The sequence below is a fragment of the Columba livia genome, unplaced genomic scaffold (genome assembly GCF_036013475.1).
Source record: "Columba livia isolate bColLiv1 breed racing homer unplaced genomic scaffold, bColLiv1.pat.W.v2 Scaffold_82, whole genome shotgun sequence".
NCBI classification, from domain to species: domain Eukaryota; kingdom Metazoa; phylum Chordata; class Aves; order Columbiformes; family Columbidae; genus Columba; species Columba livia.
This window is the reverse complement of record NW_027043810.1, coordinates 436548-463793: the sequence shown is the minus strand read 5'-3', so window position 1 is coordinate 463793 and position 27246 is coordinate 436548. Positions and strand designations below refer to the sequence as shown.

The 27246-nt window shown below is 44.7% G+C and overlaps 1 protein-coding gene across 4 annotated transcripts in view; it reads left to right on the top strand.

The window, feature by feature from the left end:
• Nucleotides 1-25525, top strand: part of LOC102087055 (alpha-2-macroglobulin) — a 39720-nt gene extending 14195 nt beyond the window's left edge. For 2 of the 4 annotated variants that reach the window (XM_065048397.1, XM_065048400.1), the window contains 26 exons: nucleotides 462-623; nucleotides 900-1127; nucleotides 2807-2870; nucleotides 3935-4077; nucleotides 4441-4590; nucleotides 4804-4974; nucleotides 5659-5758; nucleotides 7170-7296; nucleotides 7582-7810; nucleotides 8696-8822; nucleotides 9431-9552; nucleotides 12095-12146; nucleotides 12711-12794; nucleotides 12912-13088; nucleotides 13994-14078; nucleotides 14612-14768; nucleotides 15059-15133; nucleotides 17320-17485; nucleotides 17916-18139; nucleotides 18700-18918; nucleotides 19368-19495; nucleotides 19862-19952; nucleotides 20661-20729; nucleotides 21112-21214; nucleotides 22006-22047; nucleotides 24404-25525. In XM_065048397.1, the coding sequence (XP_064904469.1) occupies nucleotides 462-623; nucleotides 900-1127; nucleotides 2807-2870; nucleotides 3935-4077; nucleotides 4441-4590; nucleotides 4804-4974; nucleotides 5659-5758; nucleotides 7170-7296; nucleotides 7582-7810; nucleotides 8696-8822; nucleotides 9431-9552; nucleotides 12095-12146; nucleotides 12711-12794; nucleotides 12912-13088; nucleotides 13994-14078; nucleotides 14612-14768; nucleotides 15059-15133; nucleotides 17320-17485; nucleotides 17916-18139; nucleotides 18700-18918; nucleotides 19368-19495; nucleotides 19862-19952; nucleotides 20661-20729; nucleotides 21112-21214; nucleotides 22006-22047; nucleotides 24404-24429 (3321 nt within the window). In that variant the 3' untranslated portion in view covers nucleotides 24430-25525. The remainder of the gene's footprint in view (nucleotides 1-461; nucleotides 624-899; nucleotides 1128-2806; nucleotides 2871-3934; nucleotides 4078-4440; nucleotides 4591-4803; nucleotides 4975-5658; nucleotides 5759-7169; nucleotides 7297-7581; nucleotides 7811-8695; nucleotides 8823-9430; nucleotides 9553-12094; nucleotides 12147-12710; nucleotides 12795-12911; nucleotides 13089-13993; nucleotides 14079-14611; nucleotides 14769-15058; nucleotides 15134-17319; nucleotides 17486-17915; nucleotides 18140-18699; nucleotides 18919-19367; nucleotides 19496-19861; nucleotides 19953-20660; nucleotides 20730-21111; nucleotides 21215-22005; nucleotides 22048-24403) is intronic. The other 2 variants (XM_065048398.1, XM_065048399.1) reach the window with 2 other exon arrangements.
• The last annotated feature ends 1721 nt before the right edge of the window (nucleotides 25526-27246 follow it).

The following is a 27246-nucleotide window of genomic DNA, read 5'->3' as shown; positions in this document are numbered from 1 at the left end:
TCCAGTGTCCACCAGACAATGTGATGTCATGAGTCAGGGCTGAGCTCAACTGAGGAAGTTCAGTTAACCAGATGGGAACAGCAGGAGAAAGAGCTGACTATAGGTCTACCTCCAATGTAGCTTTAGTCAAGGACTGGGGAAAGGCACAAGTCTGAACTTGGAGTTCCCAAACCAAGAAGCAGATGATAGGTGGTGGAGGTCCCAAATGAGGCTGATCAGGGGAATGAAAATCTCCTGAGGAACATGGGGCCCTGACAGATAATTTCCCTGGGCCAATTAGATGGTCTGCTGCTTCAAACATTTCAGGACTCACCTCACACATTTCCACATTCATGTCTTTTTTTCTTCTCTGTAAAGAAACAACCTGCCTGGCAAGGAGGAAAAGAGGGAAAAGGCTTTAGGACTTGGGAATTGTTTTCTGGTTTTGGTCTAAAACCTGAAGTTTGCTTTTACTCTGTTAGGTGAAACTGGTAGATGGCACTGATGCTCCAATTGCCAATGAAACCATCACAATTTCTGTGGATGGAGACAAATACAAAGGAAATTACACTACGGATGAGCAGGGACAATCCTGGTTTTCCATAGACACTACCACCTTCACACAAGCCTCCCTGGAAATCCGAGTGAGTGACAGAGGCAGGGCAGAGGGACTGGGGTGAGGCTCTGTCTTTCTTACCAGCAGGGGAAATATCTATCCATGGGTTATCAGCCTTTCTGCCAGTGGAAAACAAAGCAATTTTCTTGGCAGGTCACCTCCCTTCTCTGACTCTCCTGTGCACGCTCTTTACCTTCTTCTAAGAATGGCAAATACAGAACATACCCAGAGTTTTCCTGTGGACTTTCATGTGACTTGTTACCTGGTTTTGGTCAGCTATTAAACTTTTATTCTTCATTATCAGGCTGATCATAAACCTGAGCTGAACTGTTATGACAACAACTGGATCACACCTTCATATGAGCATGCCATGCGTAGAATAAGTCGGTTTTACTCCCCCAGTAAAAGCTTCCTCAAAATTGAGCCAAAGCCTGAGACATTGAGTTGTGGCTCCCCCACAGAGATCCATGTGCACTATGTCTTCACACCAGAGGCCATAGGAGAGCAGAAGAAAATCGTCATTTACTATTTGGTAAGAAGTATTGGTGGTTACTTTGATCTATGGTCACAGAGAGCACTGTGACATACATAGCTGCTCTCCATGCTGAGCAACCACAGCACTGCTATACGCTCAGTCCTTAACCAGTAAAGACAGAGAGAGTTTGAAATGGAAAGCATGTCCTGTGGCAATGGGATTTAAACACATTTCCATAACGTTTCTAATGTCATCTTCTGTGTGCAGACATGAGTAATGGTGTATATGTTTTATTGACAGAATAGAGACAAAATGTTGATGCAGAGAGCACTGTCTTGGGCATAGCCATACAAGATGCACTTCATAATATTCCACTCCCAGTTTCCTCCTTTCCAAATTCTGGTTCATATATGGTCACAGCTCAGAAACCAGCATCCTACAAGAAGATGAAAGATGAGGAAGAAAGCTGCCTCTTACTCAGTTTTGTCCTTTGGTAGTCATCAGACCACTGAAACTAAAGCGACTCCTCTAACTACAGTACTAAAAAAGCCCAATAAGCTTAGAGCTTAGGTCGTATATCAGGCAATGATGGAAAGTTTGGGATATCACAGGAACTGGAACAGGGTATAAAATACTGGCATTGAAGATCCACAAATTGGTTCATTTAGGGGGGTAAGAAGAGAGACTTTTTCAGCTGTGACTGAACAGTGATCTATCAGTTTTGCTTGGGAGAACAGGAAGAATCAGATGAATATTCAAACAAATTCTTTCCCCTAAATTTGTGTTTCTGGTTATGCCATGTAATGGCACTGGCAGAAGAAATGGGAGTAGTCTTGGAGAGCTAGAAGAAAACCATGGAACAGATAGTAATGTTCTGATGGATTGTACAGAACACCAGGGTGGGGCTTAGACTGAAATTACAAAAAATATAATAGAAACCTGTGGTAGACATGGCCATGTGCTTATTTTCAAGACTGCTAACAACAAATTGAAGCATAAGACTCCTGTTTATTTTTGTAGCCTGGGAAAGCTGGTCTTAAGTATTTACATTAGCAGGTAACCAAACAATAAGGGAACTTACTTTTTTATAGGTGTGGATCCCACAACATGAAATTGAACTATGTTGCTATGGAATAGATATCCTACATGGAAATTAATTGCATAAAAGGTGGTTTTGACTGTGAAAAAGTAAACATTTACTAGAAATTAGGAAATTGCAGGTAACAGTCACGCTGTTGCTTACTGTCTGACTTCGGGTACTTTATTGAGGCTTGTATAATTTGCAGCCTGTGCTCTTCTATTCCATCTCTGTGTGAGTTATGAAACTAGTCTGGACTATGTTTTTCTCCAGGCTGTTTCATAATACAACTGAGAGTGGAATGTGTAGAACTTTTGATCCTCAGTCTGTTGCAAATTGCTAGAAATGTGCATATGACCTCCAAACTTATGTGTGCTCAGAGGCAAAGCCCATTTGAATTTGGTCTATATATGCAATATGTACAAAAGGGAAACCAGGTCTGACTAATAAGGAAACAATGGTTCTCCTGGAAGTGAATATTTTTGTCTCCAAAGACCCAGTAAATTCCAGTCTGGTGCTTTCTTGGTATCTTCTTGGTTTTGCTCACTGTTGGCAGTGCTATTCATACTCATACTTTACAGTTAATTCATTGAATATTCATTCTCCTTTTCTGCAACACCAGTACCGACAATTACAGGAAGGTTTCTCTGTCACACAGGTGATGGCCAAGGGAGGCATTGTATTAGCAGATACCTATGATCTGAGTGTGAATCCAGGAGATGGTGAGCAGAACCGTGCATTTTCAGCATATCTGATGATAATTTGTGGATGGGAGGATGTAGAGAAATTCCTTCAGTTCAAACATAAAATGTATTCTTTAAATGAAGTGGCTTGGGTTAGTTTTGTTTCCTTTGAGTTCTGTCAGATGCTATTTTTTTGACAAGAAAATGTTAGAAAATTCAACCAAAAATATGCATAAAGTTTTGGTCATTTTTTCCTCAAACCAAAGTTTTCTGCTGACAACTCTACCCTGTTCAGATTGTGGATGCTTAACAGTGTTGTGAGACTCATATATACAGTGAGCAGGAAGAAGAGCATGTTTCCTTTTATTTATCTCTCACTTTCCTTCATTTTTTTGGTACTGTTTCTCCCTTATAAGCATGCAAACACATACAAACCTGTATTCTAACGAGTACATTTAATTTTATTCATATAAATGTCCAAGGGTTACACAGTAACTGAGACTGGCTATGATGCATCTTTAAAAGTCTTTCAACAATAAGACTGTTGTCCCCAGGGAGACATTTTGGAAGCCTCTGAGAAGGAGTTGCACTGCAATGAGTGCAGACAGTATATGGAAAGATATGGATCTTGGTGTTGCATGTTAATAGAAAGTTCTGCATCCTTACTAGTAGCAGTGACTAAGCTAGCACCCTGGCTCATATCAAGAGATATTCTATCACCTTGTCCAGACTGTGACATGAACCATTACAACGGTCTCTTATTTCTATGTTTTTTCCCTCATCTATTTTTTGTGGCTTGCAGAAAATCTTGGAATTTGAGGAAAGAAGGGATTGGGAACACCAAGAAATTGTGCCAGATGTTAACGGGGGAGAATCTAGAAAGCAAGTTGAGGCCCACCAAACTCATCTCATTTGGCTATTACACAATCTGTTTGAATACAGGTGTCTTCAATGACAGCCATAGACTCCTGTCATGTGTCAGTATTCCTGCGTCTGCTAACTGAAAACCTTCAGCATGAGTGAACTTGGCTTTTTATCTGGATAAAGAAAATGCATGTACCAGAACTACTTGTATGCTGCTTAACCTTTTCTCTCTCTGTTAGGCTATGGGACATTTCAATTGACCTTCCCTATTGAGGCATCAGTTGCTCCCCTGGCACAGATGCTTGTATATACCACTTCACCCAGTGGGGAAGTTATCGCCAGTTCAGCAGATTTCCAGGTTGAACTTTGCCTCCCCAATAAAGTGAGTATAAGTCAGGGTTTATGCAATCCATGTTTGTCTTGTGGCCAGTAGTTCAGTTACGAGTTCCAGAATGGAGGCAGAATTCACAATGGGCTCATGAAATGGTCTGACTGGATGTTGAATGAGGATTAGTCACTGAAAATCCGGAATAAATTACAAAGCCATAACTATAAAAAGTGGAGCAAGACAGAACAAGAAAGAGAATCACTGGTGGATATTAATTACATCGGTCAAAGCTGAATATGTAATAGAAGAACTGGAAGGCACTAGCAGAGCTCAGTTCACAAGGCTAGATGCTTCAGTATAATAGCATGTAACAGTGTTTAGACAAGTGGCTACTTTAACTTCCTTCTGGGGTTGCAGGTCAGATTGAGTTTTGTACCCAAGGAAGGTCTTCCTGCCTCCAACACACGCCTGCAACTGCACACCTCATCAAGGTCCCTGTGTGCCCTCCGTGCTGTGGACAAGAGCGTTCTCCTTATGAAGCCTGAAGATGAGCTCTCTCCCAGCTCTGTAAGTCTTGACTATTTCTGCAAATGAGCAAGTACAAGAACCAACCATGTACCTATTAACACCACTGTAGACATGGGGACACATATTTTTATAGTTGTATATACTACACTTATTTTTTAGAAGCTGGCTTTTATCGATGGAGTGTTAGGTAGTGTCTGCATACCTGTAAGTGCTGACTTGCACGTTTTTCCCTGGTTCTTTGCATTTCCCCAGGTGTATGATCTTCTCCCACTGAAGGAAATGCGTGGTTACAGCTTCAAGGACTACTACCTGGAAGAAGACAATGTAAACCCTTGTGTGTCACTTGACAACATGTTATTAAATGGATTTGTCTATGTACCCATTTCTCCTGATGGCGAAGGTGATGCCTATGACATTCTCAAAGTAAGCAACAGCTTTTCACATTTCCTTGTTTTTCTTTTTTTCTTTTTTTTTTTTTTAATTCAGTCTCTTCACCTTTCTTGAATGACTTTTTAATGAACTTTGCTCTGAGCTTGCTAAATTTTGTATGCAAGACAATTACCAGGCCCAGGTTCTGCATCTATGTAACCCATCACTGGTACCTGAATGCTTCTCTGAAGCATTACAACTTCGAAAAGTCTCCTCCTTGCTCATAGAGATACCTACAAACGGGCTTGAGTAAGGAAACACTCCTGAGAAGTGACCTTGCATGCCATAATATTAGAAGCACTTCCTCAGTTATGCATATTCTCTCTCTATCTGGTGTAGATAGATGTTTAATAAACTGCCAGTTACTTTGATAACACATATATCCACCTATACCCATCTAAAGAGTCCTGCGCAAGACTTTTTGAGTACTCTCAATCCAATGTTTTTCACACATGTCATTTTCATCCAGGCAGATGTCCCCAAGGTAGACCTGTGGCCTTAGCCTTCCATCTGATCATGCTAGGATTTAGCCTTAGGATTAGTGTAACATGATAAAGCCTCAACATCGGGGTTGAACCAGTCTATCTGGCATCTATATACAACACTTTGTTATCGATACCAATGGTTTATTTTCAAAAGTGTGTTTACATATTTTTTGTTCTTCTCTTCATTTACTAGGAACTGGGCTTAAAAGTCTTCACTAGCAGCAAGATCCGTAAGCCTGAAATCTGCCAGCATTACCCAGGACACATGATGGAAAGGAGTTACACTGGTTCTAGTACCTTCTTCATTTTACCTCCCACACAACTATCTAAAATTTGCCACCCTGCTTCTTCCCTTCCATCTACTTCTTTGAATATTAATTACACCAAGCAGATCAGATTCTGTTCAGATATGCTGACCTAATTCAGAATCACTCCCTTCTGGGCTCAGTCCTGAAATATGAAACTGATACACCTCTGCCTGCTTATCCCCAGCTAGACAGATGTGCCTGGCTAGAACTGTGTGTGTTCAGTGACTGCCACACCAGTCACTACAGCAGGGATCCTGTAGACACTAAAACAGTCTGCCAGCAGAAAGTAGTAGGGGTTTTTTGCCATCAGATCTGAGTCCAGCTACAGAAACCTAAAAAAGGGTGTCTCTAATTCTAGTTAGTCACATCCTAGCAATAACTAGAGGAGCAACTAGGGCAAAAGTGGGCCAAGACAAATGAGGTGTTACCATATGTGGGTAGATGTTTTACCACTGGAGGCTGAGAAATTTGGTTCTGTTCCCAAGTTTCCCACTCACATGACTATAAGAGGCTGGGTAGGTCATGTCACTTCTGTGCAGTTTCAGAGACTGTGAAGATAGAATAGTGATATTACTTCTTTTTTTTTTTTTTTTCTTTTTCTGAATAGTTCTGAGATTAGAAAGACTATACAAAACACTCTTACCTATGTCACTTCCAGTCACTGACTTTTCTGGTGCAGTATCCCAGTTTCTATTAAAAAATGATAGGTTTTTGGTCCGATGACAGATTCTAGACTTCTATTCATAACAGATCAGGTAGTTTTGAAATGCAGGATTTGTCTTCAGAGAATGGCCTGAGACATCTGGCTGCTTTTAGAAGATATAAAGTCTCCTAAGGCTGATTGAAAGCCTTTCATAATGTACAACACAATGCAACACTGTGAGAAAGCATCTCCTTGTTCTGGAACTGTTTATTTACTAATGACCAGAGATGTAAAGACCCATATTAATCTCAAAAGAATCTTAGATGGAGCTGGAAAGGACTATGTGTGGCTTCTGTTTCTGGTCATGTATAAACACAATCAATTCTTTAACCCAATTTCATAAACTATGTATTATCTAGAGGCAGTAAGTTCTACATTTGACTTTGTATTGCAATAGAAATGTACCCTCAATAACATGGCTCCTTTGGCACCGCTGGGTTTGCTGGCAGTGGGGGAAAAATGCTCAGCCCCATCCAATCTCTATAAGAAGAGCAGCAACATTAGGAAAAATGAAATATTTAGACGACAACAGAGAAATACATTTGTTTACCATGGCCAAGATTTCAAAGTTGTTCTTTCAATTGTAAAATTTTAGCTAAGAATAACCACTACCCAGAAGGAAAGTATCCTTCTGATTTAGAATGGAGTTTGACGTGTCTTTTTCTTTCTTCCATCCTTGAACAATCTTGCTAGTCACTGCAATGAATCTGCTTGAAGATTTAGACTATGAAATAACAGAACATATTAATGCTGACAGTCCTGTGGAGACCATCCGGAAATACTTCCCTGAGACATGGATCTGGGACATAGTTTCAGTGAAGTAAGTGTTTATGGGAATGCAGAGTGTGGTCAAGAGGGCAAAACTTTATATGATATTTAAGCCTCAATGGAAGTATCAGTATTTCAGCGAGAGGAGTATTTCTAATAGCTAGCGGGATTTTTCAAGGTCACTAAGTATAGGATGCTTCGGGAGGACATGTGAAAGCCGGTGCCCATATCCCAGCTGGTCAGCAGTTTGCTGTCAGCAGATGTTGTTCAGTAGGCTGAAAAAAACATAGATGATCACCAGAATATAACTGAAATTTTGTTATCTGTCCCTCGCCAGCTCTGACGGAAATGCTGATCTAAATGTGACCATCCCCGATACCATCACTGAGTGGAAAGCCAATGCCTTCTGCACTTCGGCAGACACAGGCTTTGGCCTGTCCCCGACAGTGTCCCTCAGAGCCTTCCAGCCCTTCTTTGTAGAGCTCACCATGCCCTACTCTGTGGTGCGTGGTGAGTCCTTCACACTGAAAGCCACAGTTTTCAACTACCTGGCCGCCTGCATCAGGGTAAGAGACAGTCACAACTTTGCTCAGTCTGACAGTTTAGGGAAAGCTACATGGGCCACCTATACCATGGCTTCCCAGGACAAATGACCGATTTCTGACTATAATTTCATGTATGTGTGTGTATGTAGGAGTTCTTATATACTGAAGGGGGAATAAGGTTCTCCAACAAAGTTTTGAGTGCCGTGTTGGATTCAGAACACAAAGCTCTGCTGCTGAGGTCTCTGGCCTTGTCATCACAGATTTATGTTGTCCTACAGAAATATGAAACTTAGGTTATTCACAAACCACAGTGTCATTGCATACCCATATAGAAACTCTGCATTCACCAGAGTGGATACCTGTGTTCAGCCTTTAGTCTTATATAAACATGTCACAAAGTATCACACCAGATTTGCTGGAATATATAGGCTTCCTGTGTTTTATTACATCTGCCCCTAAGTCACTGAGCAGTGATAGCTTCATTATTCTTGTCTGCATTCTTCCACCAACAAAAATGATAAGAGGGAATTTGGGAAGTGATTTGAACAAAATCTAAATCACCTTTGCTCAATTTATTAAAAATACAGTTTTCTTATTCTAAAAGAAATGAAGCTGAAACAATAAAGAGCACTGAGCCTTTGCTCACACAACTGATCCATGCTCTCCATTTTCCTAGAATCTATTTCCTTTCCAGAGGTACGCATCCTGTTCTCTACACTTCCCCAATCTCTTACAATTGTACACATCTCAGTCTTTTCCCACCTTATCACCTAGTTCTTTATGTGCAATATCCATAAGGTGCTCAGTCCCACAGTAAAACCAACTCCACTACCCATTTCCATGTACTGCAGTCTCCAGTTTCTCTGCAGTTCCAATGTTCATGACACCTCTCTGTACAAACAACAGGTCAGTGTGTCTCTGGCTGAATCCACTCATTTTGTGACTACGCCAGTAGAGATGCAAGAAGAATCCTACTGCATCTGCATGAATGAAAGGAAAACTGTGGCTTGGGCAGTAACACCAAGATCTCTAGGTAAGAAGTCAAACAACAGGAAAATACTGGGATCAGATATCTGTGGATGACATCAGATCATTGGTGTGAGGAGTTAGCTGTCTGCAAACCTGTCTGGAAGGACCTTGTGCATGCCAGAAGTGACAAGTCCAGTCCTGCAGTTGAGACACTATACTGGGATGTAGTTTCCAGGTCCTAAACAAACTATTTAAGTGTTATGGGCCATAGTTTCCTTAACATTTGAACAGAAATCACAAATTCCCTGTGCAAGTAAAGTGCTCAGGCATTCCTGTTGTGGAGCTGAGAATGTCTTAGCTTAATGTGGCTGGGTCTGAAATATCTCAATCAAAGACTGCTTTCTGTGAAGCCTTCCAGAACAAGACCGTTTGGCTAACAAGACCTGCACCTCCACTACTCTTCTTGCTGATGGACTAGCACCTGCTAGGGTGGCCATCACAAAGGAGGTAGCCTGGAAGGCTGCAGCTGGATCAAGATAAAACACTGTCTCAAGTTTAGTTCTCCTCTTGGAAAAGCTTCTCTGTAATGCACCAGAGAGTAACCAGCTCAATCACAATCTCACATTTCCCTGGCGCTGCCCAGCAGGGCTGGCTGACCCTTGTTTCCTACAGGGCAGGTGGAGCTCTCGGTGGGCACTGAGGCCCTGCAGAACCAGCAGCCCTGCGGGAATGCCATCGTGGAGACCCCTGAGAAAGGGCGGAAGGACACGGTCATCAGACAGCTGCTGGTGGAGGTATGTGGGCTGCTGAGTTTGGGGGCACAGAAAAGGAATAATAATTTAATGCTCCATGGCAACAGTTGCTGTATGATAAAGGTTTTGTGTTTTAGTCATGATAGCAGCACTTGTGGTTTGTGTGACTCTTATTCTGCATGCATTTATAAAAGAAACATTGATAAATCTCACACAGGCCAGTAGAGCTCATAACTCAAAATGTTGCCATCTCATAGTAAATGCAGGGTATTACATTACATTGTGGGACAAACATAGTAAGGCAGGCAATAATGACAGATTTATCCCAGATACATCATCTGGGAGATAAAAGAGAACTCCTTAATTTTACCTGTAATAAATCACAGGGGTAGGTTGCAAATGGAAGACTTGCCAGAAAACTTCCTCCAGCACATGGCCAGTACTCTGGAATATGGAGCAATCACCACAGTCTACAAATATTTCCGAACAAAACTACCATCATTGTTCTGAATTACTTATATTACACTTTCAAGAATGTTCAAAACAGTAGGAACTATTTTTTTTTATTTTTGCAGTCTTTTTTACATTTTTTTTCTTAAGCAGTGTTTTGCAATGGTAAAATCCCATGATAAATAGCCAGTCATAAAATTAATCCACAGTATAAGACTCCCTGTGATATTAATAGCAAACTAGCTTGTTGTATAGTGAAATCTATATAATATCACATCATAATATTGTCAATCTTATGCATAACAGGAAGGAATAATCATATTTAACAAAATTATAGTCAGGAGGAATAGATAAAATTGCAACTCCTCCTTACATTGCAGACATTCCAATTTTCAGCAAGGCAGAACTAGAATTCATGTAATATACAACTTCAGAAAATGTTTTGCTAACCTGAATGTAATGATGGAACAACAATCCTGTTATGCATTTTTTTTTTTAATTTCACTTATTTACAAATAAATTTGATTGTATAGTGCATTTTGTATATCAGGGCACAAATAACTTTAATGTTTCAGAAAACCTTCCTAATTTCATATGTGCCTTCAGGAAAAAGTGTGTTTACTTTTTTTTTTGAAGATCCTGGAAGATCAGGACTGCAAAGTCTTTTTTTTCTCCAAGATGGCAAGGGAGTGAACATAACAATAAGCAAATGACTTGTGTCAGAGTGTCTCGGAGATTACTGGTTTTATCCTGTTAGTGTAATGAGGTAATTAATCTACAGCAAACCCTGACTAGATAGAATCAGAGATTAGAATCTAAGGCTAAACAATTAATTAGCAGGGGTGGATACAGTGTAACTTGCTCGGGGTGCAGCTGCATTGTCTCAGACACATGGATGTCAGTATCCTGTGCAGCAGACAGTGCATCCCGGGGAGAGAGACAGGAATGTGTCAGAGCCCCCGGGGCATCCTCCTGCCCCTCCGGAAACCGACCCTTGCTGAGACCTAGCTGGGAAACGGGATGCTTTTTCACCTAGGAATTTCTCAGCTGGAAGGGAAAATCTCTCAAATAGTTACAGCTTTGGATGTTTTAATTTCCTGTTGAAATGTTCAAAATCAAACAAAACCATGGATTTGTCATTTAGTTGCATTTCAGAATGACATACTGAAACAGACAAGAAGGTGCCTTTTCAAAACAGAAGCATTTAGCTCTGTCATATTTTATCCAAAAAAGCTTTTTATTTTTTTTTTCCTAGTCTTTTAATCTTTTCCTGTCTTTTCACACTGAAGAATGAGAGACAATGTATTTTAACTGTGTGAGAAAGAGGAGGTCATACCATTGTTTACATGCTGGAAAAAAAATTCAGCTGGCAATAGTTGGGAACCAGTAATGAAGCGATGGGAACTCTCCTATTTGGAGATTTAAAAAAACAATTTGGGTATCTCACTGAAATAAACTCTGGCAAAATATGTTATCTAGTAAATATTGGATTACTGTGTTTTATGCAAAATGCTTCCAATCAGCCCAACAGAAAACAGGGCTTCTTTTCCGACTTCAAAAATTAGGCTAGAAGAGGGATACAATCATCAGTTGACTGGCATATATTTTAATTTGGGCTGTTTTAACATCTCACCTATGGGTCCATAGGAGGGCTCTAGTTGTCACTTGTCAAAGCTCTTGCAGACATATCCTACCAGTGTCCCAGGCACTCAGCCATCATCACAGTCTGAAGAGCTCTGATAGACTGTGCCAAGGTGGGCAGCACCTTGGAAGACAGAGCTCTGTGACTCTATTAGCACTGTCAGTAACAACGTCTTGCATGTTACCCGCATTATAACTGTGAAGCTGCAGGGCCTCTTTCAGTAATAAGAAAGGAAATAACATGTACTAAATCTCATGCTTGTAATTAGCCAATATGTTATAGTCCTCGATTACCCTCAGTTTAGCACACAGAGGAAAATCTTTGTAAGTGATTTCTAAAAATTTTCGGTACAATCAAGTTATTACAATGGGAGAATTTATAAGTATTTAATTTTCCTAGAGTCCCATTTAGTTTCCCTCTTAATATTTCTTCCTTTTCCTTTTTGTTGTTGTTTCTCATTCTTTGCTTTTTTTCTTGCCTTTTTCCCCCAAGCCAGAAGGAACTGAGGTGGAAACTACCTACAACTCTGTGCTCTGTGCATCTGGTAAGAGCCTTTTGCTTTCTAAGACTTTTTTTGCTGAGGTAGAGACTAAAGACAAAGGGAGAAGACAAGGCTGGTTAATGCTTCACTCTGAGAAGAAAGGTGTAGGGATCTGATGAATTTGAACAAACTTAGATGTATGTTCAACTGGTAGTGAAACTAATTCTTCCTAAAGGAGAAGAGCTGAGGCTGTAAAAGTATATCTCTCAGGAACTGAGGCTGGCCAGGTCCTTGTAGAGAGAGAATATCTGGGATTTAATAGTGTTATCTCTAACGTCTTTCATTCAAGGGGTGTGAAATCACAAACCAGACCATGCAGTAAGACAAGTCTGTCCACCAAAGCAGAACTGGCCAGATAAATAGGCTGGAAAGTGTCATGTAGAAATCTGTGTCAGTCTGTGTGTGAGGGTATTGCAGGGAAGCTTCCACAACAAAATTACAGAGGAATAGATTTTTTGAAGGCAGGAAACCCCTGTGCAGGCGATGGTGTTTCACTCTCTTAGTTGCTACCCATGCATGTAGATATATCTGGATCTGTAATCAAATTGATCTGGTTTATTATCCCAGAAAAGTCAGTGTCAGAGCCAATCTTGCTGGTTCTCCCCGAGACTGTGGTGGATGGCTCAGCCAGAGCTTGTTTCTCAGTGCTAGGTAAGTAAAGTGTCATGTGCTATTTTTAAACACTGCCATGTTTCTTTGGGCTATGCTTAATTTACTGGTAAGCCTTGAACGGTGTTAATTTACACTGGTAATTGTCTCATTCCCCAGGTGACATCATGGGCACTGCCATGCAGAACCTGCACCAGCTCCTCCAGATGCCGTTCGGCTGTGGAGAGCAGAACATGGTCCTGTTTGCACCCAACATCTACGTCCTGGACTATCTGAACAAGACAGGGCAGCTAAGTGAGGAGGTCAAATCCAAGGCCATCGGATATTTAGTGAGCGGTGAGCTGGAACACAGCTTTTGCTTCTCTGTTCATCCCTTCCCTTGGCAACTGAATAAGGACACTATTAGCCACTGGTATGTATGATTGGGGGAGGCTGTCCTGGTGCGTTCTCTGGAAGGCAAAATGATACTGTGATAGGCCAGGTATGTATAGGACAATATCTATAAGAGAGAATCCTGTTCTCACATGGAGGTGCAAGGTGAGAGAGGACAGCAACCAAACAGGAACATAGAAGAAGTCTAGGACTGGCAATAATTCAACAGTTCTCTCCACAAGAAACGGGATACATTAAATCTCAATACATAAATCAGATTGTAACTGTTAATCATGGCAGCTCCTTACATAGATCTCAAACCCTCCTTAGGATTAAGATTTAGAAAGCATAGCTTCGCCTTTGACTAGTCCAGAATTTTAACACACTAGCTAGGACATGTTGGCAGACATAACACCATACGGACATGGTGGGTATCTGCTGACTAACAAGGGACTGGTTTTACTCAGTTATTTCACATAAAAATCATACATTCTCCAAGGAAAATCATCCTGTTTTCTGCATTCCCATCCTGTGTGGGGCTCGCCTTTGTATTCAGTTCCCCTCTGGGAACCATTTCCCGATTTCTCTCAAGTATGGGATACATGTACCTCTCCTCATCAAGCCTAGGGCAGAGAGTGGCATTGATCACAGATACCCAGTTTCCATCTGGTTTGGGAGAGAGGAAGAGGACAAGGATAGAGGTACTCAGAGCTGTGGGTTTGCCTGAACCTCCTTTGTAACACTGAGCAGTATAGCTCACACTTGTGTCATTAGAAGTGTGACTCTGTCCCATCTCTGCTACATATCCTCTGCATGGCTCCTTGAAAAGTACTGTGGCAACTAAAATATTCTTCCACTCTCCATTTCAGGGTATCAAAGGCAATTGAAGTACAAACACTGGGATGGTTCTTATAGCACCTTTGGGCCCCGTTATGGGCAAGCTGGGAATACCTGGTAAGATTTCAGTACTGCTGACTTTTCATTTCTGCTTTTCATGCTCTCCCTTTCTTCAGTGTTCTCTTGTGCATTGTGGAGCTTGAAATGGAGATAGAGATGAATTGTAATCATGACAGGAAAACCACATGGGATAATGAAACAGGGAAGGATGCTAGAGGAGGTGCCTTTTAGGTTTGCAGTGCTACACTGATAGCTACTTACCTCCTCTGACACCCTTCTTCAGCTCAAGTGAGGGTGACCTGCAGAATGCCCTAGCTAGTTCTTGTTAGCAGAAGATGCTGATGAATCCCCAGAGTGCCACTGCCTACCTACCTGCAGCCCCCAGGGCTCTGAATGGCAGGCTACATTTAGCCTCAGTCCCTATGTCACCGAGTCACTAACCTAGCTCACAGTTTCCAGCCAGCGCACTGTGATGAAGTCCTGTAGCCTCTACCGCTTTCCTTCAGAACAATGATGCCCACATGGGCCCTCTAACCTTTGGTGGATACAGGGGCTACTCGGAATGTCTCAGTTCCTTCTGTCACTTTCAGGCTCACAGCCTTTGTCCTCAAGTCTTTTGCCCAGGCCCGGCCTCACATCTTCATAGATGAGAAGCACATCCAGGATGCTTTGGTCTGGCTCACTCAAAAGCAGAAGGAGAACGGCTGTTTCCGCAGTTCTGGGACACTCATGAACAATGCCATGAAGGTAACGTGGCTGCCTGGTTGGCTCCACATGGGCTTTGTCTGGCTGGAACTTGACCATAAGTCATTCCATGACGAAAAGAGCTATTTCAACACTTGTGGGTTGGGAAGCAAGGGGTAGTTGTGTATGTGAGCTATCACAGAAACAAGGAAGAAGCCAACAGCCTCTTCTGAAGGACTTACCATGAGAAAGAGGCTAGGAAGAATTTGTCTCTGCAAGATGTAGATATGTAGCACAGGGAGATGCCAGTGGTGCTGTGTGGGATCAACATCTACTTTTGTGGTTTGCTGCAGGGTGGAGTGAATGACGAGGTCACGCTGACAGCCTACATCACTATTGCATTGCTGGAGATTCCTCTGCCTGTAACTGTATGTGTCTGCACCCCAACCTGAGCCACAAATGGTACTAACCTGCCCTGCTAGTGGCCCCCCAGATTATCAAGTCCTTTTACCTTTTGAAAGGAGAAATCCTGTCTGAACACTCTTTCCATTCAAGCCTAGACTGGAATAACACTTCTTCTCCATTTTCTTACCCTGTCCAATCCTGTCTCCCGTATGCACATTTCACTTAATCTTCTGAGCTCTTTTGTGAAGAATCATACTTTTGTCCCGTTAAAACAGTACAGCTTGGATAAACAGTTAAATATTAATCAAATCTGAAATGAGCCAAATAGGTTTCATAGACAAAAATCTCCTTTTACTTGTTGGAATAGTACATTCCTTTTGAACAATTTGTATGGGCCTATTGTGTTGAAACAACAGCAAAAGCCTGTAAAAAAAAAAGGAGCCACACTCAGGGATTCAGTCTCATTTTCTCTGCCTCATCTAAATTGTTTTATGGGAAATCCCCATCCTAATGCTTGAGGAATAAGGTATATCTATACGTAGTAAGGTGTACCTATATGGAATACCATAAACAGTAGTCTGTGAAAAGCCTGAGGCCTATTTAAAAGCAATGTGGGTTTGGTCATTCTGATCTCTCAGTCTGTGATCCCCTCCCAGTGAGATAAGCCTCTAGTGCAGGTAAAATTGGGGTGTGAATTGCAGCACAAGGACTGCTGAGCCAGGATGGCTGTGGGGCTGCTGCAATCCCTCTGCTCCAAATGTAGGAGTGGCTATTTTGTGTTGAAAGTTTTTCCCCTTGTACTAAGAACAAGCAGAAGGAATTATTTTGTAAGTAGGGTGACACGAATGGCATGAATGCCACCAGAAGTGTATTCTTTCTTTGGTATCTGTTGTGTTTAGAAGGCAAGTTCTCAGGCATAACTATATTGAATAATAAGGATGTTTTTATCTCCCTGACCGAGTCTAGAAATACCCCTGAATGTGGAGGGGGTTGTCAGAATCTGATTGGGATATAGGTGCATTTCAAGTTAAGCTGCATAAACTCCTGAGCGTAGCACAGCCCTTAGGTATTTATTGCTATTGAAAAACATACAGATTGGTCCTGTAAGTAAAACAAGCTATATTAGACCCCACATAAAAAACTTATTAGTACTGTCCTGAGCATGTGTTCTGTCATTGGACTCAACTCCTCCCTAACACTTACCCTACAAACATAGGTACAGGAAACCTTAGGTGAGGCATAGATCAAACCAATTTTGGTTTAATTATTAGTTTTCTCAAACGCAGCTAAATTGCTTCTCCAAAAGTGACCACCAAAAAATAATCTTCTAATAGACATCCAGTGAAGGCAAAGTACAAAGCCACTGAAAAATAAGTCTTTTTCTTCTAGACCATTGATTAAGCTGTAAATGTGCTATTAGGCTTCAGGCCATGGCATGCCCCCCTGCAATTTTATTGCTTCAGTTTTATGGCAGTTTTCCCATCACAAGTGAGGAATAGTGATGTGTCGGCCAAAAGGTCACGAGGTCACAGTATCTGCTACTTAATGCTATGTAAAGTAGCTACATTTCACTTTGCTGTAGTGATTGCACTCTTAAACCATACTTGAGATTCTGGCTCCAAAAAAGACATGCATTGTTGATGTCCAGAAAATAGAAAAAAAAAAATACATTCTTTCTTGTACAGAGATAGAACTTACCTCCAAACTAGAACCTACATTATCAAATTCCAGAAAAATGAACTTTTTTCAGAAGGCCCTGGAAAAGGGGATCTAAACAACAAAAAGGAGAGGGTGAAAGCACAGAACAGTCTCAGGGCGACAGCTAGTGGAGGAAAGCAAGTATCGGGCATGTTTACAGACAGGAAGTATACCAGAGAACTGCCCTTGCCCTGAGATGCAATCAGGGCAGTAATTCTTTTCAAGACAAAGGACTGGAGCCCTGCTTCATGGTATTTAAATCAATTTGAGAAAAAAAAAATCACAAGATTTATTAAAGAAAAGCAGATACAAGGTAAGGAATAGCCTTTGGCTCCCCACTCATTCCAGGTCCTACTGGACCTGGATGGGAAGGGACACACAATGGTACAATCATTGTCAGACTAGAGAGGGAGGATGTCAAGGGTCCATAGGTACCATCTGCCCCTGTTGTTCTAAGACAGACCTCAATGTGACCTCAGCTTGCTCCAGCTCAGACTCTCTCCCTCCCCAGCACTCAGTGGTGCGTAACGCTCTGTTCTGCCTGGAAACAGCAGCAGATGAAAAAGAAAACCACGTGTACACCAAGGCACTGATGGCGTACACCTTCGCCCTGGCAGGCAAGGAGGAGAAACGGAAGGCATTGCTAAGCTCACTTGAAAAGGAAGCCGTGAAAAAGGGTGAGTGCTCCTGGTGGCACATCTCTTTCTTCCAACCCACTGGCCTTATATCTTCCTTTGATAAATTGGTGGGGCAATGGCTTTAGGAAATGGCTTCTGTGGATAGGGACAGGGGGTGGGAGAGGAAAGCCTTGTGTAAAGGGGTTGAGTTTTTGAGAACTCACTCTCAGTGCCCAGCCCTACTTCTCTGCTCTGAGGGAGTTCATCAGGTAGCACCATGCACCATCCCCAGCTTAGTTAGAGGACTCATCGTAGTTGTAAATGTGCAGCAAGTGCAAACCTGACCCTTCCCATTTCATGCTATGTGACAGATGTATCCTGGGGGCTCTGGCCTCCCAGCTGAATCGGCAGCAGATCAAGAACTCCCTTGCAATAACTACTAATAGATGGTTGTTGTCTTCTCTCCACACGCTCCCTGGCTCCCATAAAGATGGGTCTGTTCATTGGCAGCGGCCAGGGAAAGAGCCAGAGGTTCATCTCCCATACTTACGCTACCGAGCTCCCTCTGCTGAAGTGGAGATGACAGCCTATGCGCTCCTTGCTCACCTCACCACGCAGCTGACGCCTTCCCAGGAGGAGCTGTCGTTCGCATCTCTTATTGCGAAGTGGATCACGGGTCAGCAGAATCCCAATGGAGGCTTCTCCTCCACCCAGGTGAGCTGCTTCCCTCCTGCCACCTCACGCATCAATGCCAGAAGATGGGAAGCGTCAGAGACCTAGGTGGGAGCACAGTAAGGTTTGCCAGGGCAGGGACTGCAGCACTGCAGTATCTCGCTGTAGTATCTACCATGGTTTCCAAAGTTCCCAAGAGGCAAGAGGCTGGTATGCACCTCTGGGAAATACTGATATTTTGCTTAATGACCTGGCTTGATTGACACTACAGTGGGGCACCACGGTAGGGACGCGAGGGACTGTGTCATTGGAGAGGGCTCCCACTGCAATTTCTTTCTGCATCTGAAGCTGCTGCTTCACCCTGTGGCGAGCGAGTGGAGGCTGCTCAGAGCTGCACACCAGGGAGCTGAGGGAACATGCAACTGCTGTGCAGAGGACACAGGAAGGGAATGGAAACATGCAAAAGCTGCTCATTCCCTGTGTCCTTTGTTCTTAAAACTGGAGAAAGCGAAGAATGGAGGGGCGGGTGTCTCCTGGCAGCAAAAGGCAGGCTGTGGAAAGGCTAAGTCTGTCCCCTGGGTGCCGGGACCCGTCTCTTCCAGGACACAGTGGTGGCCCTCCAAGCCTTGTCCCTGTATGGAGCTGTCACCTATGCCAAGAGCGGAGCAGCTTCCAAAGTGACCCTGCGATCTGGAGGGGACTTCCAGCAAGACTTCCAAGTGGATCCCACAAACCGGCTGCTGCTCCAGCGTGTGCCCCTGCCCCAGGTGCCCGGGGAGTACAGCATGGAGGTTTCTGGCGATGGATGCGTCTACCTGCAGGTGAGGGTGATGGGGGAAGCAGGTGGCACCCCTAGGAGGGGAGTCCTTTGCCAGGCAGGAGCCAAGGAGAGGGCAGAAGGGACAGCACAGAGGGTAGGAGTGGGAGGGAAGGTTCTGGGAGAGGGAATAGGAGAAGAAGAGTAGAGGTGTGCGAAGGAGAAAGGAAAGAAGGGAGGGAGGGAGGGAGGGAGGGAGGGAGGGAGGAAAGGAAGAAAGGAAGGAAGGAAGGAAGGAAGGAAGGAAGGAAGGAAGGAAGGAAGGAAGGAAGGAAGGAAGGAAGGAAGGAAGGAAGGAAAGAAGGAAGGAAGGAAGGAAAGAAGGACAGAAGGGAGGAAGGAAGAATCCACTGTGTGGAGGAGCTGGGAGAGTGGGAGAAGTGGGGAGGCTGGACAAGGAGAGGATTGTCTCTCTCAAGTGCTGAGCAGACACACACACACTCTCTCCTCTAGACAAGCCTGAGGTACAATGTGCAGCCCACACAGGAGGATGCACCCTTCATGCTCCACGTGTACACGATGCCAGAGACATGTGTGGACTCCAATGCTCACAAGGTCTTTGACATAGGTATAAATGTCAGGTGAGTCTGCATTTGGGTCTGAGCCTTCCTGAGAAGCCATGCCATGGGAGCTGGAGGAGGTCTGGCTGTCCAGGGTGAGCCACTGTGGAAGCCCTGCAGGAGCAATGCCTCTCTGGAAAAGTGGGCAGGACACAGCTGGGCTGGGAAGAAAGGCTGTAGAGGAAGGACATGTCCTGCAGTCGTGGAGCTGTGTGGGCAGCCGTGGCTGGGCTACCGAGAGGCTGCACAGCTGACTAGGAGGCCGTGGCATAGCTGGAGAAGGTGCTGGACTGTCAGGATGTGGTGGGGTGGCAGGTATGATGGAAAGGTGGAAGTGTCCCAGCCTCCATTTGAGGTGCACTGAAACTTTGCTACTTGGTTCCTTAGTTACACTGGGGAGCGCAATGTCTCCAACATGGTGATTGTTGATGTGAAGATGCTGTCAGGATTCATCCCCATTAAATCCTCTGTGACGAAGGTAGGATCCTGTTTGTGTAACAAGCAACATCCAGCTTCTTATCTTCAAGCGGCTTCCAAATCTGTGTTGCAAGCTAGAGGCCTTCAGGGTTGGAATCAACCCGATCTTGCCACTGTCATCTGCACATTTTCTGTGTAGAGCATTCTCTTTTCACACCTGGCTCATGGCCAGCACAAGGGGGAACAATGTGTTGGATTTAGGAAAAATACAGCATGTATTTTTTTCTTTAGACTGGTCATGGGCACCTTTATTATTAATGAATGCTGACAGCTCTCTAAAAGCTTTGTCTGTGCATAGGACATGCAAAAGTAGTGCTGTTTCTTTTTTCCCTCTGCTGACCTGACAACACCCTGTAGCATTTTAACTGTTCAGATTCTGGGTCACTGTTTGAGATGCTGAGCAGGTGCACGGTTTGGAAAACAAACTCAGTCATACGATACTGCAATAATAGCAAGCCAGAAGGAATGTATTTTCATGTAATCACTGCATCACTGTGCTTGAACCAGTACTCAGTCTCTGCTGGAGCCAGGCTGTACTTTATCTGTTGGGCTGGCAAAGGGACCATGATACCTGGGAGCACACCAAGGAGGCAGTTCCACGCAGCAGTACCCTACTGTTTCATCCACAGTACATCTGATCCATAGGGCTGGGTAAGGGGCACAGGAAGACCACCCTCAACACAGTAACATCTTGGCCTTCTTTGTTCAGCTGGAACGTGACCCTGTTATTGAGCGCACAGAATTGAGTACCAACCACGTCCTGGTGTACCTGGAAAAGGTAAGTATCCATCTGGGGCAAGGATGGGTCAGAAACACAGGCACTGGGACATTTGGCCACATAAGTAAAAAGATCTGGGCCTCCAAAGTACCATGGATCTCACAAGATTAGTAGGAAACATCATACTGAATTTTGCTGACCTTTCAGATTTACTGGTACTTTCCTCCCAGCGTCAGCAGCCTTTCCCTCTGCCCCACGCACACATCAGGCCCTGACCTCCCCAGCAGCCAGAGCCTCCACCAGTGTGGGGAAAGGCCCCAAGGTTTCCCCTGCACCCAGCCAGGGCTGCAGCTCCTGCAGCCCCAGAGCCCGGGCACGGCTGGCAGGGGAGCCCGGGGTGGTGCGGAGCCGCCCCTGAGCTTCCACCGCTTCCCTTCCCCAGCTGGGCAGCGAGACCCTCAGCTTCTCCTTCACGGTGGAGCGGGACGTCCCCGTGCAGGGCCTGAAGCCGGCGCAGGTGAAGGTCTATGACTACTACGAGACAGGTGAGTGCGGGGTTGGGGCTGCCCCGGGCAGCGGGACGCGGGGAGGGGCCCGGGAGCGGCGGGACCTGCACCTGCCCCTGCCCCGGCCGGGACCCTCGCCCGCCGCGCTGCCTGAGCTCTCTGAGCACAGAGGCACCCGGAGCGCCGGAGCCACCACCCTGCCCTCCTGCTCCTGCCCGGGCGGGACCCACGGAACACCGAGAGGCAGGTCCGGGCGGCGGTGACGGTGTGCAGATCCCTGCAGGGCTGCCCCTCACGCCGGCACCTGCTGCGCAGCCGCCCTCCCCTAAGGGAGAGAGAGCAGGAGGCCTGTGGGCGCTGGGATCCCGTGTACAGGGCCGGTCCCAGAGCGCAGCCCCGCCTGCGTTTCCAGGCGGTCCCTCCGCTCCTCGTCCCGGCTGCGGCGCCAGGCGGCAGCGACAGAGCCGGCCCCGGCCCAGGGTGCTGGCAGCAGGTGTCTGAGCAGCTCTAGGGCACCCTGGGGTGCAGACCTGCCGGGGCTGCTCTGCGGGGCAGCTCTGCCGGGCAGCTCTGCCGGGCAGCTCTGCCGGGCAGCTCTGCCGGGCAGCTCTGCCGGGCAGCTCTGCCGGGCAGCTCTGCCCTGCGCTGGGCTCCGGACAGGCCGTGACCGAGGCTTCCTCCCGCCCGGCTGGGATCTCTGGGGGGAAGGAGAGGGTGGCGGCAGCAGCGTGTGTGGGACCTGGGAGAAGTGTCTCCCTGGCACCCGTCCCTCTGCCAGGAGTGCCGAGAGCCTCTTGACCGGCTGCTCTCCTTTCCTTTCTGTTTTCCAGATGAGTTTGCCACACAGGAGTACAGTGCTCCTTGCACCACAGGTAGGGTATTGAAACCCCTTCTCTTCTTCACATTTATCTATATCTTCCTTGTATTTTTGGTCTTCCAGCCAGCGCTTGCCTCCTTCTGCTTAATGGGTAATTTGGATGAAATTGGCCCAACTCACAGGCACAGATTTTGTATACAAAACTGAGAGTTCAAGAGGCACAATGTTATTGTCTCGTTCAAAATCCATCATCTCTGAATTCTCAAAGTGGTTTCCTTAGTGAAGTTCTCCTGTCTTGAATGAAGATTGTGTCTCTTTTGTTGTGTTACTGCCCCTTGGACTTTTTCTTTGAGTTGAAGTTTCTTATATTGTTTTTCTTTTCTCTGATTTGAGGTATTCTCTGGTCCTTCCTGAGAGCTCCAGCTAGTGTAGCTGTGGGATCATTGTGAGGCGACTTGACTCAAACCACCTAGCACATTCCTTCCCAAAAGTGCTCTGTCTAGAGCAACAGAGCAATTAAGACCACCAAAAGATAACCCATAAAAGCACCATGTCATGGTTTGACCTACCATGATTTCATGCTGTGCTCCAGAACCTCCTGGCATACCTTTTCACTAAAGCTGTAATGCAGTGCTGCTCTTAGCCCTGTGCTTCCTCCTCTGAGCACAGAACCATACCTGCAGTAGGGACTCCTCATTACGGAGGAATCCCTCCCTTGCTATTGAAGAGGTAGTGTTTGGCTCTTGTAGGAGCTTGGGCTTTCCTCTCTTTTGTGGTGACAGAAAACTGCCGTGGTGGTAGATCCTCACTTGTGCACACAGCCACATCACTCGTCTGTGTGAGGAATCAGTTCTCCAATATGGAACCCTAGCCTGCTTAGCAACTCTATGTGGCAAAGTCTGTGGTCATTTTGGCACATTGCAGCATGCCTTTGAGCAATGTCATTCTCCTTGGATCCCAAGTGATGGCAAGTTTGCCTTTGGCAGCTACTGTCTGGAGCAACAGCTGCTTCCTGCTCAGCTCCCGTTGCCCAACAGGGGTCTCTCAGGAGGCAGATGTTCCTCATGACCCTAGGCAGCCAGCCCTCTGTCTTGGTTTGGAGTCTTGAGCTGGTAGAGAGGGGTTCTCTGCAGTACAAGGCCTTGAGGCTTAGGAGCACAGGTAATGTAGGAGCTTCTCTGCAAGGCCCTGACCAGGGATACTTCTCCTGTCCTATATGGAGTCTTCCAATATGAAGAGTAGCAGGTCTGGCTTCCCATCAGTTGCCCAGTTTCAGGTGTTTGGAATATGGAGGCTTCTGGAAAGCACTGAGACCCTGGGAAGTGGTTTTTCACAGGGCCTCACTGTGTCATCTGAGAGCAGAGAAAAAGTGATTTGGACTTGCGGAAGGCAAAAGCATTATCTCTTGCTAGTGGTACATGGTGAATTTTTTCCCTTTTTATATTCTTATCTGGTGTCCAGGAAAAGAGCCTGAGCTCCCACGCTTTTACTCCATACTGCTTGCTAACCTGGGTTGTGTCTGTAGGTACAACTGCGTCCGCCGATTCTGGCATACAGCCTCCCTTCATGGAAAAAGGGTGCATAAGTCCTAAGACAGACTCTGAGTGGACAGTACAGCATTTTCAAAGGGTCTGTTAGTGTGGTCTGGTTATCCAGTCTGAAACTAGTGGGGAGGCTTTAGATTTTGGGCTACTCTTCCCCATGTCTGTTGAAAGGTAGAGGCCCACCCACTGGTCTAGGTGTCCAAAAGTGGTCTGCACTGACTAAAAGGTGGATCTCAGTTGCAAAGCAGAAAGCTTCCTTCCCTGCTCTGAACAGTACTGATGCAGCAGATTCCTTCCACTCTCTGCAGAGAAATAAATACACTTTGAGAACATGCCTCATTGCTGCAGTGAACACCGTTGCTGCCTGTTTGCACTGTGCTCCTCTTTCCACCCCAGATGTGACAAATCCTATTCTGCTTATCTCCTAGTGGGTCAGAAAGAGTCTCAGCCCTCTCTCAACTTCACACAGAATCACAGAATGTCAGGGATTGGAAGAGACCTCGAAAGATCATCTAGTCCAATCCCCCTGCCAGAGCAGATGAGGTTACACAGGAAGGTGTCCAGGCAGGTTTTGAATGTCTCTAGAGAAGGAGACTCCACAACCTCCCTGGGCAGCCTGTTCCAGTATTTTGTTACCCTCACTGTGAAGAATTTCAACTTCACATAGCTTTGAAGGTGGCATGAGTGTTGAGTGCTATGGATGATCCTCAACCCTGGTCAAACAGCAACTCACTCTCCTGTAATGTGTTTCACACACAACCTGGCTTCCCAAACCCACATCTTGCTCTCCCTGTCTCTCGGCCCAAGAGAGGGAACTGGAATATCTCTCTCACTCCTCTACCCTTCCCTCTTCTTCAATCCTTGCAGAGGAAGTAGACCAGGACAATGCATGAGGAATACTCCCAGTTGCTGGAATCCACCTGCCTCACTACCACCACCACCATCAATGGAATGACAGATTAATAGTGCCTGCAAGGAATGGGAAATTAACATGACAAATAAACTAACTGTACTCACCAATGATTTTTGAACAGTTTATTTCCTATTCTGTTTTTTCCTGCTTAGCCTCCAGTCACAGCATTAATCTCCCTAGCTTCTTAGGCTGAAGAGCATCCCATCCAGCCATGCCTGTGTGCAGGACAGTAAGGCTGACAAGTGAGGGGAAAAAAACAAAATAGGACAGAATGATTTAAGTTGGGGGCAGCCTTTCTTAACATAGCCCTCTTAGTGTTATGTAGCCTGAACTTGTTATCTGAGATCCTGTCAAATCAATAGTGAAGTACAGGTACTTATTGAGAATAAGTTCTCTCCCTTGGTTTAGAAACCGTAACTTTGATTCAATTTGTGTGTCTCCCACCGGTAGACAGCCTGGATGATCAGCTAATGTTACATTAAATTGAACCTGTGATGTGCCCCATAGACACCCCTTCCAGGGTGATTTCTTGTCTGTAGAAGAGTGGGAGGAGATACACAGACTGCCCTCTTCTAATATTAGAATGTGCAGGGGTGGGCAGGAGGGATGTGTTCATGCATTATGCCTTCAGCTGCTAATTTGTAATGGCCTATTCTCCAGTTGAAGCTTTGGCCTTCTTGTGGAAACTTCCATATCTTGTGCCTCCTGCTTCTGGGACATTCCCAAGGAGAAGCTAATGGAATTTTCTGGTAACCTACCTAAGTTTAGTTTAAATGGCACATTTATTTAAATCATAGAGTTGCTTTGGTGAAACTGTCTATAGTCCTTTTAGCCATCTCCAGAAATGCTCCCCTTCTCTTGCTTCTGTCTCATTAATTTCCGGTTTTAACCTTTAAATGGCAGAAAGATCTTACGTAACTGTTTATTCTCATGCAATGCTTATTGTTAGGTATCATGGCTTATTGTGTATCCAAAGCGTGCACAGCTAGTTGTTCCATCCAATTTTTTTGTGTGCCTATCAAGTGTTTTTGAGAACAAATAAAGTTCTTCATCTATTTTGCTAGATATTAATATTATGTCACTTTGTCTCCTGTAGTGTTTGGTGTTTACTCACTCAAGACCTGTTTCACACCTAATATTCAAAGAAGTCTATGGAATGAACTGGCTTCAGCAAAAGCTGAGCAAGATTTCTAATCAAGCATGAATACAAATTGTGTTTTGTTTTGATTTAGTAGTAAAACCATCTCATTTCCTACCATGAGGCAATTTATTTTCCAAGTTCTCGAAGCAACATAGTTTTTGGTTTGATTTCAGACCGTTGTGATTTGCCTTCAGACATTCCTGTACTTCCGTAAGGCAGCCTTGCTAAAGTTTTCTATGTGGTATGCTGTGGAGGACCTGCAAGTATGTGACTTCGGTGATTCACAGCCTACACAAGCAGAGACACATTAAATGGCTTTACAGATAAGGACTAGCCAGGGAGCCCAAATGACAAGTGATGTGGCTGCCCATGGCCAATAGTTAGGCAGCAGAAAAACGTGTCAACTCTTTCCATGGTAGAAAGCAATTATCCAGATTTTGTGAACTGAATGTACTCCAGTGATTTCATAGACTTTTAAATTAAATTGTCATGATGATCACTTTCTTTCATTTGAGGCAGAAAAGAGCCAACATCATAACCATATAGAGAACTGACCAGAAAGTAATGAAAATGAAGGAGTTGTTGCCATCCATTTACAGACTGACATAAAGGAGGGTCTGTATTTGCAGACATGTATCTGTATGCACAAGTTTGCAGACCTGGCACTTTTGAATCTTCTTGTCCCTAATTAAGTCTCAGCTGGGACTGTGTGTCTCCACTACAGTCAGTCTCTCATGAGCCCATAGCAAGGGGACAACTATAAAATGGGCCAGAGCAAACTACTACTTTCCTCACACAGTAACGAATTAGAGCTCATGAAGGAGACAGAGGGTCTTGAGATGTCCACATTGATGATGACAATGCAAAAAGCTTCAGCATCAATGAAACACGTTCTTTGCTGCATTGGTGACCTGGGTCTGTGTACGTGACAGAAGCTACATGAGGGACTCCTATAGGTGTGTTTGCTTAAGCTTATGTTGCTGGCGGGGTCAAAGGCACACAGAATCACATAAATAAAATACACAGGGTGCCATATGACCTACTGAGCTAAGGCTGATTGACTGCATCCCCAGGAGAGATCTAGACTAGAGAGAATGTGATCCTTTGGGAAAGTGACAGGCAAAAACTTTAACCCAAACTACCAGATGGAAATCCAAGGCCTCACCTCTGAATTCTGCTGAAGGACTGTAAGCCTACTTATGAGGGAGGAAAAAACAAAACAAAGCAAAACAAAATAAACACACCACCAACACACAAAACAAAATACCACCAACTGTTTTAAAATTACTCAAAAATCCCAAAATAGATTTATAGGCCTCCACTGAGGCTAAAAGGAAAAAGTTCTCATGAACAATGCAAGGGGTTTGACTCATAGGGTGGTTCTTGGTTTAAATTCTGACTAATGATACTGTTAAGCTCCTAGTCCCTCTCTTATTTCACCTCAACTGTTTAGAAAGAGCAGTGTCTTCACTGCCAGTATAGGAGAGTCCACAGGTTTTCCCTTCACTTCTATCTGGCCTGCTGTGAAAGATCAGACTGGGCAGGTTCACACTGTCCTTCCACCTCACAGTAGCCATTTCACAGGGAGATAAAGCAATATGTGATCACTGGGTTACGTCCAACAATTACCTTGCGAAAAACACCCACTTATAGAGG